General features: G+C 65.1%; 3 protein-coding genes across 3 annotated transcripts; 2 read left to right on the plus strand and 1 right to left on the minus strand.

Moving 5' to 3' along the window:
- The first annotated feature begins 17 nt into the window (after positions 1-17).
- Positions 18-6,636, plus strand: CHLRE_16g650700v5 (uncharacterized protein). Its single transcript, XM_043070791.1, has 14 exons — positions 18-231; positions 304-398; positions 572-649; positions 945-1,097; positions 1,550-1,914; positions 2,054-2,149; positions 2,531-2,750; positions 3,036-3,074; positions 3,325-3,527; positions 3,827-3,982; positions 4,276-4,357; positions 4,503-5,104; positions 5,274-5,504; positions 5,816-6,636. Exons 1-14 carry the CDS (start codon positions 48-50, stop codon positions 5,961-5,963), a joined length of 2,652 nt encoding a protein of 883 aa, XP_042915434.1. The 5' UTR covers positions 18-47; the 3' UTR covers positions 5,964-6,636.
- A 751-nt stretch (positions 6,637-7,387) lies between these two features.
- On the plus strand, positions 7,388-9,799 carry CHLRE_16g650750v5 (uncharacterized protein). The gene is made up of 6 exons (XM_043070792.1): positions 7,388-7,645; positions 7,733-7,941; positions 8,196-8,238; positions 8,422-8,523; positions 8,817-8,963; positions 9,554-9,799. Exons 1-6 carry the CDS (start codon positions 7,601-7,603, stop codon positions 9,773-9,775), a joined length of 768 nt encoding a protein of 255 aa, XP_042915435.1. The 5' UTR covers positions 7,388-7,600; the 3' UTR covers positions 9,776-9,799.
- A 2-nt stretch (positions 9,800-9,801) lies between these two features.
- Positions 9,802-11,587, minus strand: CHLRE_16g650800v5 (uncharacterized protein). The gene is made up of 4 exons (XM_043070793.1): positions 11,166-11,587; positions 11,031-11,075; positions 10,867-10,971; positions 9,802-10,718 (listed from the first exon to the last, which is right to left on the minus strand). The coding sequence occupies exons 1-4, from the start codon at positions 11,229-11,231 to the stop codon at positions 10,680-10,682; spliced, it is 255 nt and encodes an 84-aa protein (XP_042915436.1). The 5' UTR covers positions 11,232-11,587; the 3' UTR covers positions 9,802-10,679.
- Positions 11,588-14,761: the final 3,174 nt, after the last annotated feature.

Consider the following 14,761-nt stretch of genomic DNA (forward strand, 5'->3'; position numbering starts at 1 on the left):
CTCTTAAAATGGTTTCATGTGACACTATACATAATATTTGCCTAGTCATGACACTATCAACACAGCGGCGAGCTCTCCTCGCGGGCTTCGGCAAAGCACGAGGAGGGCAATGGACACAGGAGGGCATCGCTGCGCTTCATAGCACCACCACTACAAATGCACAAGTGGAAACGCAACCAGATGGCGAACTTGCAGAGTCATCGGCTGATGATGCCTCCCGGCTATTTCAAGGCGAGTCGCTAATGCGATAGCCTAACCAGTCTGGCGCGATGCTTAAGCTGCTTATGGCGCGTGATCATGCAGAACTGAGCCGGCGCAATCGCCCGAACTCTGCCGGCACGGAACCCGGGCCATCGCCACGCCCTGTGCTGGCGCAGCTGCCCGCTGCGGCAGAGCTGGTGAGTGTGTCGATAGCGATACATACTAGAAGCATGAAGTTAGCAGCAGGGTTTGCCGCGTTGCCGCGCGAGACGGGCTGCACGGCCAGACACACCGCACGCTCGCTGACGTTCTCCCCCTCTTAACCAACCCCGCACTCCTTGCTCCGGGCTCCCCCCTGCCCGCCATGCAGATGGAGCGTGCCGCGGGCACGCCCTCCTCTCAGGCCCTGTACGACCTGCCCACCTACCTGTCCGTCACACACCCGCACGTGAGTGCGCGGGGGCGCCGGTGGGAGACGTGTCTGCATTGCAGATAGCGGGCAGGCCAGGGCGGGGTCAACCCATGTATCGTACACCCAGCCCCGCAGCAGAACACGCATCACACGCCTGCAGGCCGGCAGACCCCCTCCCAAAGTACGCATCAGCTCCAGCCACCACGCACACGAACGCACCACACCGCCTTGACCACCTACCTTGCGACCTTGCCTGGAACTCTTTCGTGCTGAGCACTCTTTCGTGCCGAGAACCCTTTCTTGCCTGGAACCCTGTTGCATCAACCTGCAGGCACGCGTGGAGCCGCGCAACCCCGCCTACGACTGGCGCCGCAGCCCCCAGCTGGAGGCGGGCGGCCCCCGGCGCGCGGCGCTGCTGCTGGCGGTGGATGCGCACATGGCGGCGCCGGAGTCGCGGGAGGCGCTGCTGAGGATGGCGCAGCTGGTGGGCGGCAGGGGTGGAGGGGGTGGAGGGCCGTGGGTTGGGAGCAGGTGGGAGGATGGAGGGTGGGTGGCAATGGGAGTGGAAAGGGAGGTTGGAGGGTGACGCTGTGGAGTGGTGGGGCTTGAGGGAGGCAGGTTGAGTGAGAGCCGTTGGGCGGTGGAGTGGGGGTGGGGTTGTAATTACCAGCCCGAACTAAACGAAAACCAACGAAAGCGAGCGCATGGGGAATGGTGGGAGCGATGGCGCGCTTGCGGCTGCTTGGGGTGGGCCTGGCTGTGTGGGTGCGTGTGGCGTGCCTCGCAGCAGCAGGATCGGAGCCTTACAGTCAGGGGTGGGGCCACACAGGCGCACGAACACGTTACCAACGTGCATGTCTAAGCTCGTGTTGTGTGTGTATGAATGTGTGTGTATGTGCTCGTGCGTGTGTGTACTTGTACGTGTGTGTCACGCAGGAGCTGGCACACCTGTGGTACTACCAGCAGCACGCGGCGGAGCTGCCGGCAGCCGCCTCGCCCTCGGCCTCCGCCGCCTCCGCCGCCTCCACCGCCACACCGGACGCCGCGGCAGCGGGGCAGCGGCGCGGCGGCGTGGCCAAGCAGAGGGAGGCAGAGCCGGCCGCGGCTTCCACTTCTGCCGCTGCCGGCGACAAGGCGCAGGCGGGAGCGGGAACGGGAACGGGAGCGGGTGCGGGTGCGGAGGCGGAGGCGGGGGATGATGACATCTTTGCGGCCGCGGATCGGAAGGCGCGGGAGCGGGCCGCGGCTGTGGAGGCGGCGACGGCGGCGGCGGCCTCCTCAGCTGCCAAATCATTGGGCAGGTGTGGCGGGTGTGTGGCGGGTGTGTGGCGTGTGCGGGAAGGAGGCCAGCAGGAGCTCGAGGAGCAAAGCGCGTGCAAAGGCTTCCATGTTGATAACCTTGTCATTGCTGCATCCACCACACACAACACCCCACATCAGGCGCGGCGGCCGCCTGCCTGCGGAGCTGGAGGCGCGGGTGCGCGACATGCAGCTGCGGTACGGCATGGCCAGCAGGGACGCCGCGTCGGTGCTCAGGTGCGCGCGTGTGTGCGGGGAGGGATGTAGGGCGGGGGGCGCGGGCTATGCGCGGTGTGAGCTGGTAAGCAACATGCGTGGAGGTGTGTGCATGTGTGTGTGTGTGTGTGTGTGTGTGTGTGTGTGTGTGTGCATGCTGCGCATCCCCCCAACCCTACATGCTGCCTACATGCTGGCGTGTGTCTGCCTACTGCTACTACCGGTACTGACTGGCTGCTGCTGCTCCCGTGCGTCTCTTATCTGCTTACCACCGCCTGTTTGTTGGCTGCTGACTCAACACACAACACAGGTGCCGTTCGCCGCATCCCACTCCGCACACGCACACACACACACATACACACGCATACACACAAACACACACACACACACACACACACACAGGCTCCTGGCGGACAGCTTCTCGCGGCGCCTGCCCGGCGGCGGCCGGCGGCTGGAGGGCGAGGCGGAGGCGGAGGCGGCGGTGGGGCTCGGCGAGGCGGAGGCGGAGGCCGGCGGCGACCCCACCGCGGCGCTGACCTGGGCGCTGTCGGGCGGCGGCCGCGGCGGCAGTGGCGGCACCATCAGCGGTCTGAGCCGCCACCTGGCCAAGCAGGCAGCGCAGGTGGGTGGGTGGATGGAGGGTAGCCGTCCCTGGAGAACCGAGTTTCTAAATGACAAGGGGGGGGGCCAGGGTGGCAGACAGGAAGCGGAAGGCGGGGGGGTTGTAAATACCAGCCCAAACTAAACCAAAACCAACGAAAACTGGGGGTTTGAGGGGTGGGAAGGAGAGATGCATGGCAGTGCGTGACAAAGCCGTTGGTCAAGGCGTCAGGCCAGCTGCTGCTTCGGCGTCGGTGTTGTTTGCGTGTCCTCACCTCGGCCCTGGCCTCCTCGTGTCCCGCTGCAGGCCAAGGCGGCGGACCGGGCCATCATCACAGCCATGCAGGTGGGGGCGCGGGGCGTTGTAGACACCAGCCCAAACTGGTCCGAACCGAAGCCGATGCAAAGGAGCGAGGAGGAGCACGTGCATGGTACAGCCCTCGCGCCGGTGCCCTGCCCTTGAGACACGCGCACGCGGAGTGTACGCAGACACGTTACCACGTGCTTGCAGTTGCGGTCCCGGTCTCCTCGCCCAGCTCCTCACCCGCGATACCTGAAGCCCACAGCCCCCTTCCCGTCCCCTTCCCATTCTGCAGTCACTCGCTGACGCAGTCAACACGGCCTCCTCCTCCTCCTCCTCCGCCACGGCCTCCTCCTCTACGGCCTCCTCTTCCGGCTCCTCGGCCTACTGGGCCGCGCACCCCGCCCTGGCCTACGACCAGACACTGGCGGCGCGGGCGCACCGACAGGGACTGGCGTGGCGGGCGGCGGCGGAGGCGGGGCCGGACGGGGCAGCCAGGTGGGCGGCCTGGGGGCGTAGCCTGGGGGTTAGCCATCCACGCGAACGGGGGCCGCGGCGTTGGGCTGGTGCGGATGGGCAGATCGGCGGGTGGGTTGGTGAGCTGGATCTGCGAGTGGAGGGGGTTGGCGGCGCCCTCTGTAGTTGCGTGGCACAGCCGTGGAGATTTTGTCCACGTTGATCGTCCCAATAGTCATAGTCTTCGCAGTCTAATCCCGCATTTGGTCTCGGGTGTGCAGCTGTGTGAGTCACGGCTAATACCTTGCCCTTCCGCGACTCTTCCCTTGTCCCTCACACAGCCTGAGCGCCGCCATCACCGCCCTCAGCGCCTCCCTGCGCCGCCCCACCTCCTCTCCCACCTCCTCCGCCTCCGCCTCCTCGCCTCCCGCCACGCCTGTGTTGGACCTGGTCCTGGACTACCTGCAGGCTAAGTACGCCGACCTGCTCACTGCCTGGTGCGTGTGTGTGTGCGTGAACGTGGGGGGCGTGTTGGCGGTACTCGGGGGTGCAGGAGGTGTTCTTGCGCTTGGTGAGCAAACTAGCAAGAGGAAGCAGTCGCGGCCACACGTCATACGCCTGTAAAGAAGCAGGGGACGGGGTGGCGTGCGGGTTGGCACGCTGCATGCGTGCACGTGCCATCTGCGCTGATATGGGCGTCCTACGGGCCTATTTCCGATGGGCGATGTCTTTGCGCTTGGTGAAGGGAGTCGCGGTCACACGTCGAATGCCTGTGCCGCCGCACCTGCAGGGAGACCGCCGCGCGGCTGCGTGAGGCGACGGAGCGCGTCAGCGCGGCGGTGGCGCGGGCTCGTGCAACTGTGCCCATGTCGGTGAGCGGTTGAGGAGGCATGTGTGTTCGTTGCTGCTGGTCAGGCAGCAGCTTTGTGTGTGATGATAGGGTGTCGTGTGGATACACATATGAATGCCCCCGGATGCCTCGCTAAGTATTCCCTCCACGCCCCTCACCTATTGCAGGCCGTTCCGCCGCTGCCGCCGGCCCTGGCCGCCGAGCTGGAACGCTCCTGGCAGAACGCCGCCGCCGCCTTCCGACCCGCCCTGCTACAGCCGCTGCTACAGCCCGCGGGCTCCGGCGCCGCCGCCCGCAACAGTTTGGCAGCTGCCGCCGCCTCCGGCTCCCCCGCCCTGTTGCAGGCGCAGTCCTCCCTGACACGGCCGCTTGACTGGGCCAAAGCAAAGGCCCTGATCGAGCAACACTACGCCAAGCAGCAGCAGGCGGCCGCGTTGGCGGGTGCTACTGCCGCCGCCGAGGCGACGGCAGCAGCGGCGGCTGCTGCATCCGCGGCGGCGGCCGCGGGCTCGCCGCGTGGCGCGGTGGAGGCGCTGCTACAGCCACTGTTGCAGCGCGCTGCGGACAGGCACCGGGCGCTCCTCGCTGGCGGCGACGCGGCGGCGGCTGAGGCTGCTGCTGCTGCTGCTGCCGCCGCCGCCCATGGCAGCTCAACGGCAGCAGCGGGCGGCGCGGCGCCATCGGAAGGCGCGGCGAGTGTGGTGTGTTTCCGGGAGACACTCACACTGGACGCCAGCTCAGCCTACGCCAACAGCTCGTTTGATAGTCGGTGAGTCCCATTTTGATGCGTTACAAATTGCGACACCCCGGTCAGTACCAGACGAAACCCTTCACATACTATGGCATACAGCACGATGTAGCTCACTCCCGCTACGCAACAAGGCGAAGAAAAGAAATACCCACCTGCGCTGCCATGTCCTTCGTGCAACCCCCCTCAGTGTGACACTGGAGTTCAACGTGGACCGACTGGCCGCTGCGGAGCCGGGGCTGGGCGGCGCCTGGGGCGCGCGCTTCCTGGAGCGGCTGCTCGCCACACCCGCCCTGCCGGGCAGCGGGCGGCGCATCCGAGGCGGCGGCGGCAGTAGCGGCATGTTTGGGCGCGCGCGGGCCTCGCCGGCGGCACGTGCCGCCGCCAACGCCGCGGCGTACCCAGTGGACGTCGAGCACAGGTAAGGGGGACAAAGCACAGCCACAGCAGTTATCAGTCCTCAGGTGATGCTACAGCCGTGTGAATCGCGCTCGTGCTGCATGTTCCGCGCGACACGTTTCTGTCGCAGCTCAGCCGACCGCCACCGTATTTTCACCGCATGCGCCACCCACGGTTTCCCGCTCTGATCCCCCGCCCGGGCGAGCCTGGCCATCCTGGCCATCCCCTGACCTAGCTCCCTTCCTCATCCCCTTCTACCACTTCCTGAACCTACCACTTCCTGAACTCATCATGAACGTAACCCCTTCCCCTCGTCTACTGCGCCGCACACAGCTTTTGCCGCCGCACGCGCACCGCGGCCCTGAGCACCGCCCGGTACGGCAGCCGCGAGGCCAACCGCAAGCTGCTGCTGGAGCACTACAACGAGCTGCTGCGTGCCGCGGCGCTGGCGGCGGCGGCGGGCGCGTCCGCCGCCGTGTAGAGCTCCAGCAGCGGGGTAGGTAGGCAGGCAGGTAGATAGATAGCGGGGTAGGGCAGCGCCACCGTATGAGGTGTATGAGTGGCGGGGCCTGGTGGTGGCGTGGGCGTGTGGAAATGAGGGTCTGTGTGTATTGGGCTGTGCACTTGTGCATGCTGGGGCAGAGCGAGGACTGCGGGTTGGGGGTGCGTCGGGGGGGCGAGGGTGTGCGCTTGTTGTGGCAGGACTGCTGATAGATGGGGGCTTGAGGCGCACTGTGCTACCTGCGGGTTGGGGCCGCGCCGTTGGACTGGCAGCAGGCCCTGAAGGATTTGGTGGATGGTTGGCAGTGGGCCGCCAGTGGCCAGGGGTTGCAAGGGCTTGTGCAGCCCCTGGTGGAGTGAGCGGGGGCTTTTATCCGTTGAAAAGGACGAAGGAGTAGGGTAGACACCGTATGTGTGATGTCTTCAAGTCACCTCGCTGCTTGCTGGTCGAGGCTGCTTGGGAGATACGGTAGGTTGCCGTGTGTGAGCATGCTGCAGGCTGTGAGGCGAGCGCTAGGGGTGCAAACGGAGTGCATGTTCAGTAGATAGTGCGCGCATCACCAATGTGACATTGAGGCGGCGCTAACTGCAAGGTGCGGGCGGGGGAAGGCGGCCTTATGGCCAGTCTCAGCAGCTTGCAACCACTCGCTGTGCCTGGCTCCCGCTTCCTCTCTGCCCGTGCGTGCCCCGCCTACGGTGTGCGTGCCCACCAGACCATTGCCGCCACGCCCACTGCTGCCTGCTTCACGTCAGCAGCAATGAATGGTCAGCCAGTCAGTTGGGGGGCGCGCCGTTCGGTCCACTCGGCCGCAAGGTCACAGTCGAAGCATTTCTGCTGTCCGGACAAACGTGGTGCCAGCCGGCGGTCATCAACAGCCATCCGCAGAGATGAAGCCCGTGGTGGAGGCTGCCGGAGGGGTCGGGTGCAGGGGAGGCTGGGACCTGCCCTTGCATGGATAATGGTCGCGACCTTTAAAAGGCCAGATGTATGGATGCGGATGTTACAGAGGGGACAGTCCCAGCTCCCGAAGACGCCGAGCCATCACATGCTATCAGGGCCCAACCCCGACTTTGCTGCAAACCCTCCCGCGGGCAAAGTCCGTGTGACTCCGCGCACAGTGAGTCCTAGCCAAGCCTCAACCCGCCAGAGCCCCACCGCTGTGCCTCAACGCCACAAGCCTAGGCACAGGAGTGCCGGGAAACGTCTAGGCCGCAGGACACACGCACAGCGCACGCACTAACCAGATGTATGGGGGCAGACGTGTAGGCTGTGCATTAATGGCAAGGTCATCGCGGGTAGCGGCTGGCACACCGGCGACGAGGGACGAAGATGGGGGCGAAGCACCACAGGGTTTGGGGCCGCGTGCCGCTATGAACGCACAGGTATACCTAGGACTATATGATATAGACAGAACATATGGGTCTTAGCTGTTACAAAGACTGTGAAAGTGCTCTGCAAACTAGGAATTGTGCTGTGTAAGAAGAATTCGCTCTTAGTCCTCTAATACAAGCGAGACCGTTGCCATCTTCCTCCATTGAGCTAGCTACTTTAAGAACACTGCTCGGCTTTAGTTCTGGGGCGTGGGTGAAGGGTGCTGAGCAGCTCGAAGGAGGGCGATGGGTGCGGGTTGCTCGTCAGAGCAAGGCTCTGCAACAAGTGCAGTAAGTTTACGCTCAATAATGTTATGGTCAAGGAAGCCAACCATCTTGGGAACCACCTTCGCACTTGCCTTCGCTTCTGTTGGGCAGGCGCCAGTGGCGAAGGCACCTTCGGTAAAAGCTCAACCAGCTGCTGAGGCGACAAGCCCAAATCCAGGGGCCCCGCCAGCGGCACAGCCATCCCGAGCGTCTGTGGACGAATTCCAGGAGGAGGATGACACGCCAGCGAAGCGGGACCCTGCGGCTAGGATGGAGGCATTGCACAGATGCTTCGAAGCGCTCGATAAGGACAAGTCGGGGTGAGTACAGCCCCAACCGCAGGGCAGGGTTCGTGTCGTTGGCACGGCCTTGCACTGTCCGTCCCGTCTCGCGGGAGGTTGGAGCGGTTGTCTCGCATGATAGCCAGTGGGAGACAATCGTGACGAATAGGAAACCGCAGAGGGCCAGGAAGCTTGCTGGAGGGCATAATGCGCTGGGAAGGACGCTCCCGCTCCCAGGAGTCAGACGCGGGTCTGTGACGTTCGACTGACGTGGCTGGGACCGCGTGTTGCAGGACAATCGACTTTAAGGAGCTGAAGCAGTACCTATTCAAGACGGTACGTACGTGAGGGACATATGATTGTGTTTGTGCGGGTGGGTTGGGATGGGCCCGCGCAGTTCTCCAAGAGCGGTCGGGAGGACCAGCGTCCGGTGTCGTACACGCGCGACTGTATCCAACCCCGCCATAACAGCCTGCCTGGGGAAACCTGTGGCAAATATTACTTGACTCGCACATGCAGGGTGTCAACATCTCGCTGATCACGGGTAAGGCGGAGGAGCTGATGGCCAAAATGGACCTCAACAGCGACAACCTCATCTCGCGAGAGGAGTTCACGCACATGGTGCGTGCGGGGAGGCCGCGGGTGGACGTGGGTGCCGGTGTTCTGGACAAACAGGGCTCGCTGCGAACCAACCAATGCCGCTTGTAAGGTCAATGCTGTGGTTCCGCCGTCGCCGGTGGCCCTAGAGCCAGCCTCCCTTGCCCTCGAAGCGCCCTCCTGTTCATTGCTTCGTATTTTTCATAGACGCAGCGCTCCTAAGTGATATGCCGCAGCCGCACCAACTTGACGCGCGCTCCGCTGACCCCTCATCCCTCGCGCTCATTCCTTGGCTGTGTGTTGTGTCCTCCTGCCAGATGGAGGCGCTGCTGGTGGAGAAGACGGATGAGGACCTGGAGGTGTGGGTGGCGGAGGTGGTGTTCACGGCCACCAGCCGCAACGTGGTGGGCTTCGGTGACTCGCTAGGGGAGGCGCTGTCGGGGCTGGACCTCACCACGGAGCAGGTGAGGGCGGCGCCAAGGGGGCGGGGGAAGTGGGGGCCGGAGCGGGAGGTGGCCGGGTGGCAGGGGCCGGTGGAGCTGGAGGCGGCATGTGAGTGGAGCTGGGCGGAAGCTGGAAGGGAGGGTGAATGGGTGCGGGAATTCTGTGTGGGTCATGGCTGTGGGTGCCTATGCGGGGCAAAAGGCGTAGAGGGCGCTGCGCACCAGATTGACGCGTCTTCCCAGGGTCAACAACATGCCTGGATGGATGGCGAGACGGGAGCACATACAGACGGGCTCCTTTCGTGTTTAGATGGACCGGCTGGCCCTCATTCCGGGCACTCGGGTAGTGAGTGGCTGACCGGCCGTATGGCAGGTGGTGGTGACGGGAGCGTGCATGTTTACCGTGAGCGTATCCATTTGCATGGACGCGAGTTGCTCCCCCCGCACACAGGACCCAAAACCCCATCCACCCATACACGCCGGCCCTTCCTCCAAATTTCCCTTCTAGTTACACGAAGACGCTCGCGAAGCCCTCTCAACTACATCATCCATTCACCCGATCCCCTTGCAACCCCTCCCACCCACTCGCCCCCTGCCTGCCTGGCACCCAGGTGGCCACGCTGAAGGACTGCTTCCGGCTGCTGGACCGCGACACCTCCGGCTTCGTGGAGCTGCCCGAGGTGAAGGCGCTGCTGGGGCGCAGCGGCATGGACATGGAGCACGTGAGCGAGGAGCTGAACGCCATCATGACCAAACTGGACAAGGTGGGTCCGCTGGTGTGGCAGGGCGTGCGGGTTGCGGCACCGCCAGACTGGATTGGGGCATGTTGTTAGGCAGCAGGCACGGCCTGCGCCCTCGTCATGGGCGACCTTTACACGGCCAGCCCCAGCTGCATCCTTTGCCCATTCATGCCGCCGACATCTGCCTAACTCTGCTACATGCGCGTACACGCAAGCACCATGAAATCACACGCCATAGCCCAATTGGTCATGTCATATCGCCCGAGCCTTTGCATGTCTTGTGCCTGTCGCGCGCCTGACGACTCTGCTCCGTCCTCTGACCATATCACCGCCTACTCCTGGCCGAAATCGTCACTCCCCACAGAACGGCGACCACAAGATCTCAGAACAGGTGGGTTATGTGCACCGACGTTCACATATTAGACGTCCTAGAACCATGCACGGAGCTACCTGACCATGCTCACCATGCTTGGCTTCGGCGTCCCGTGCGAACCGTGCGTGCAAAGTCCATTGTTGTCTTACCTCGCCTGCCAGCGTGCGGCTCTTGCAGCTCCCGTGGCCCCCGTTCCGGCCTGCTGCACGCCAGCGCCCGACATCGTCCACACACCCAAATCCGCGATCATCCTGCCTCGTCTCTCAATGACATCCATCCCTCAACACAACACCCGCGCCCTATGCCACACGCCCAACCACACACACAGGAGTTCTTTGTGACGCTGTGCGCTGTGCGGCACTCGCTGCACGAGGACACCTCGTTCAAGTTAGTACTGGACAACGCCCTGGGAATCCTCAAATCCGGCGCCGGCGACAAGCCCTCCGTGCTGGCCGTGCTGCTCACCGACGAGGCAGCATGAGCGCAGCGCCCCTGTGTCGCCTTCCGCCGTTGCAGCTGCTACATGTTATGGCTGCAACCACCAGCTGCAAGCTCCGCACGACCGCTGATCCACGGTGACGGGTACGACGCCTGCATGATCCCGCCAGCTTTTGATGCCCCGCTTTACTGGTTGAGGACCACCTTTGTGATAACGTTTGTTGCCTGTTGATGGGTATATACATATCAAGACATACATGTAATAGTGTGTTAATTGAAGTGCTGGCTTGGGCGCGTGCGGTCACGCGCGGCGTGTATGGTTACTGCGGCAGGGTAATATGGCGTGCCCCGTTCAGGCAGCGTAAGCACTTACGTCCTGGTACCGGTCCATGCACCGGTTGAGGCACTTTTGATCGTTGCTGCTGAGGCTACTGCCTGGGTTGCTGAGGCACGCCTTGAAGCACTTGTCGCGCACAGTCTGCATAAGATCCGCAAATTCTTCGCTTGGATGACAGGTTTTGAAGCTACGATGATTACCTGGTAGAACTCCTGAACCATCTGCATTTGCAGTTGTGACTTGACCTGCGAGAGAAGGCGTGCCGAGCGCGAGATGAGATGCCTCGCCGCTGTAACACGCGGACCGGCGCTCCCCTTATTTTGTCAAATGCACACCTGATCCATAATCGCATGATCATCCATCTTGCCTCCAGGCGCACCGGGCAGACCTCCGAAGCTCATTGTCACAGGTCGGGTCTATGCTAATGGCAGCTGGTAAAGTACGTTGCTCAAGGTTAAAAGCAGCGTCACAATCAGAATTACTGAGGGAGCCTCCCCTAAAGAATTCGACTCTCGGAATGAGCCCGCAGCCCCATCGCAGTCCTAGGCGAAACAGGGATGGGGGCGATTTGATGGCCCGCCGCAGGCGGGCGAAAATTTTTTGAGATTTCCGCACGCATGGGTTGCAGAAATATTTCGCATCAGGCGCCTGCAATATCGCACAGCGACTTTCGCACATCCATGGAAATCGAATCCTCAACTTTTTCCTCAACGCTTGCGAGTAATTGACTTAAGGCGTAATGCTCAGAACGCTTAAGTGCAGCTGAATATGCAAGTAGCTCGGCTTAGGGGTAAGGGCCCGTCAGCATGACCGGGGCCTGCGCAGGGGCTGGCGATACCCGGCAACGCGGTTTGGCACCACGGGCGCTGCGTAGGCCTCCGTGCAGCAGCGTAGACTGTTATGGTTGGCAGCTGCAGGCAGGAAACACAACTAACGGCAAAATTAGCGGCACCTGCGGCTGCCGGGGGCTGCCGGGGCCTGGTGGCGCCGCAGCCCCCGGCGGTGGCGTGGACATCCCGCGGCGGCGGCAGCAGGCAGGGAGTGCAGCCAGCGGCCGCATCAGCACCACCTGCAGTTGGCGGGGCGTGGTGGTGCCTGCACGGCGCCTAGCGACGCCTGCGCACTTGAGGGCGTGTGACGACGCCGCAGGCGCAGCGTGGGCTTGCGTGTGGCGGCGTGGACAGCTCGCGGCGGCGGCAGCAGGCAGGGAGTGCAGCCAGCGGCCGCACCAGCACCACCTGCAGTTGGCGGGGCGTGGTGGTGCCTGCACGGCGCCTAGCGACGCCTGCGCACTTGAGGGCGTGTGACGACGCCGCAGGCGCAGCGTGGGCTTGCGTGTGGCGGCGTGGACAGCTCGCGGCGGCGGCAGCAGGCAGGGAGTGCAGCCAGCGGCCGCATCAGCACCACCTGCAGTTGGCGGGGCGTGGTGGTGCCTGCACGGCGCCTAGCGATACCTGCGCGCATGAGGGCGTGTGACGACGCCGCAGGCGCAGCGTGGGCTTGCGTGTGGCGGCGTGGACATCCCGCGGCGGCGGCAGCAGGCAGGGAGTGCAGCCAGCGGCCGCATCAGCACCACCTGCAGTTGGCGGGGCGTGGTGGTGCCTGCACGGCGCCTAGCGATACCTGCGCGCATGAGGGTGTGTGGTGACGCCGCAGGAGTAGCGTGGGCTTGCGTGTGGCGGCGTGGACAGCTCGCGGCGGCGGCAGCAGGCAGGGAGTGCAGCCAGCGGCCGCATCAGCACCACCTGCAGTTGGCGGGGCGTGGTGGTGCCTGCACGGCGCCTAGCGACGCCTGCGCACTTGAGGGCGTGTGACGACGCCGCAGGCGCAGCGTGGGCTTGCGTGTGGCGGCGTGGACATCCCGCGGCGGCGGCAGCAGGCAGGGAGTGCAGCCAGCGGCCGCATCAGCACCACCTGCAGTTGGCGGGGCGTGGTGGTGCCTGCACGGCGCCTAGCGACGCCTGCGCACTTGAGGGTGTGTGACGACGCCGCAGGCGCAGCGTGGGCTTGCGTGTGGCGGCGTGGACAGCTCGCGGCGGCGGCAGCAGGCAGGGAGTGCAGCCAGCGGCCGCATCAGCACCACCTGCAGTTGGCGGGGCGTGGTGGTGCCTGCACGGCGCCTAGCGACGCCTGCGCACTTGAGGGCGTGTGACGACGCCGCAGGCGCAGCGTGGGCTTGCGTGTGGTGGCGTGGACAGCTCGCGGCGGCGGCAGCAGGCAGGGAGTGCAGCCAGCGGCCGCATCAGCACCACCTGCAGTTGGCGGGGCGTGGTGGTGCCTGCACGGCGCCTAGCGATACCTGCGCGCATGAGGGTGTGTGACGACGCCGCAGGGGCAGCGTGGGCTTGCGTGTGGCGGCGTGGACATCCCGCGGCGGCGGCAGCAGGCAGGGAGTGCAGCCAGCGGCCGCATCAGCACCACCTGCAGTTGGCGGGGCGTGGTGGTGCCTGCACGGCGCCTAGCGACGCCTGCGCACTTGAGGGTGTGTGACGACGCCGCAGGCGCAGCGTGGGCTTGCGTGTGGCGGCGTGGACAGCTCGCGGCGGCGGCAGCAGGCAGGGAGTGCAGCCAGCGGCCGCATCAGCACCACCTGCAGTTGGCGGGGCGTGGTGGTGCCTGCACGGCGCCTAGCGACGCCTGCGCACTTGAGGGCGTGTGACGACGCCGCAGGCGCAGCGTGGGCTTGCGTGTGGTGGCGTGGACAGCTCGCGGCGGCGGCAGCAGGCAGGGAGTGCAGCCAGCGGCCGCATCAGCACCACCTGCAGTTGGCGGGGCGTGGTGGTGCCTGCACGGCGCCTAGCGATACCTGCGCGCATGAGGGTGTGTGACGACGCCGCAGGGGCAGCGTGGGCTTGCGTGTGGCGGCGTGGACATCCCGCGGCGGCGGCAGCAGGCAGGGAGTGCAGCCAGCGGCCGCATCAGCACCACCTGCAGTTGGCGGGGCGTGGTGGTGCCTGCACGGCGCCTAGCGATACCTGCGCGCGTGAGGGTGTGTGGTGACGCCGCAGGAGTAGCGTGGGCTTGCGTGTGGCGGCGTGGACAGCTCGCGGCGGCGGCAGCAGGCAGGGAGTGCAGCCAGCGGCCGCATCAGCACCACCTGCAGTTGGCGGGGCGTGGTGGTGCCTGCACGGCGCCTAGCGACGCCTGCGCACTTGAGGGCGTGTGACGACGCCGCAGGAGTAGCGTGGGCTTGCGTGCGGCGGCGTGGACAGCTCGCGGCGGCGGCAGCAGGCAGGGAGTGCAGCCAGCGGCCGCATCAGCACCACCTGCAGTTGGCGGTGCGTGGTGGTGCCTGCACGGCGCCTAGCGATACCTGCGCGCGTGAGGGTGTGTGGTGACGCCGCAGGGGCAGCGTGGGCTTGCGTGTGAGGGCGTGGACATCCCGCGGCGGCGGCAGCAGGCAGGGAGTGCAGCCAGCGGCCGCATCAGCACCACCTGCAGTTGGCGGGGCGTGGTGGTGCCTGCACGGCGCCTAGCGATACCTGCGCGCGTGAGGGTGTGTGGTGACGCCGCAGGAGTAGCGTGGGCTTGCGTGTGGCGGCGTGGACAGCTCGCGGCGGCGGCAGCAGGCAGGGAGTGCAGCCAGCGGCCGCATCAGCACCACCTGCAGTTGGCGGGGCGTGGTGGTGCCTGCACGGCGCCTAGCGATACCTGCGCGCGTGAGGGTGTGTGGTGACGCCGCAGGAGTAGCGTGGGCTTGCGTGTGGCGGCGTGGACAGCTCGCGGCGGCGGCAGCAGGCAGGGAGTGCAGCCAGCGGCCGCATCAGCACCACCTGCAGTTGGCGGGGCGTGGTGGTGCCTGCGTCTTTGAAAATGGGATAGAAGCAAGGTGTTTTTAAACACCATCATACATGTTTCTGAATGCCGACGGCCGTAACGATGGTTTTGAATGCCGCACGGCCTATCAATCCGTGCCCTGTATGGCAGGTGT

The sequence above is a fragment of the Chlamydomonas reinhardtii genome, chromosome 16, assembly GCF_000002595.2.
Source record: "Chlamydomonas reinhardtii strain CC-503 cw92 mt+ chromosome 16, whole genome shotgun sequence".
NCBI lineage: Eukaryota > Viridiplantae > Chlorophyta > Chlorophyceae > Chlamydomonadales > Chlamydomonadaceae > Chlamydomonas > Chlamydomonas reinhardtii.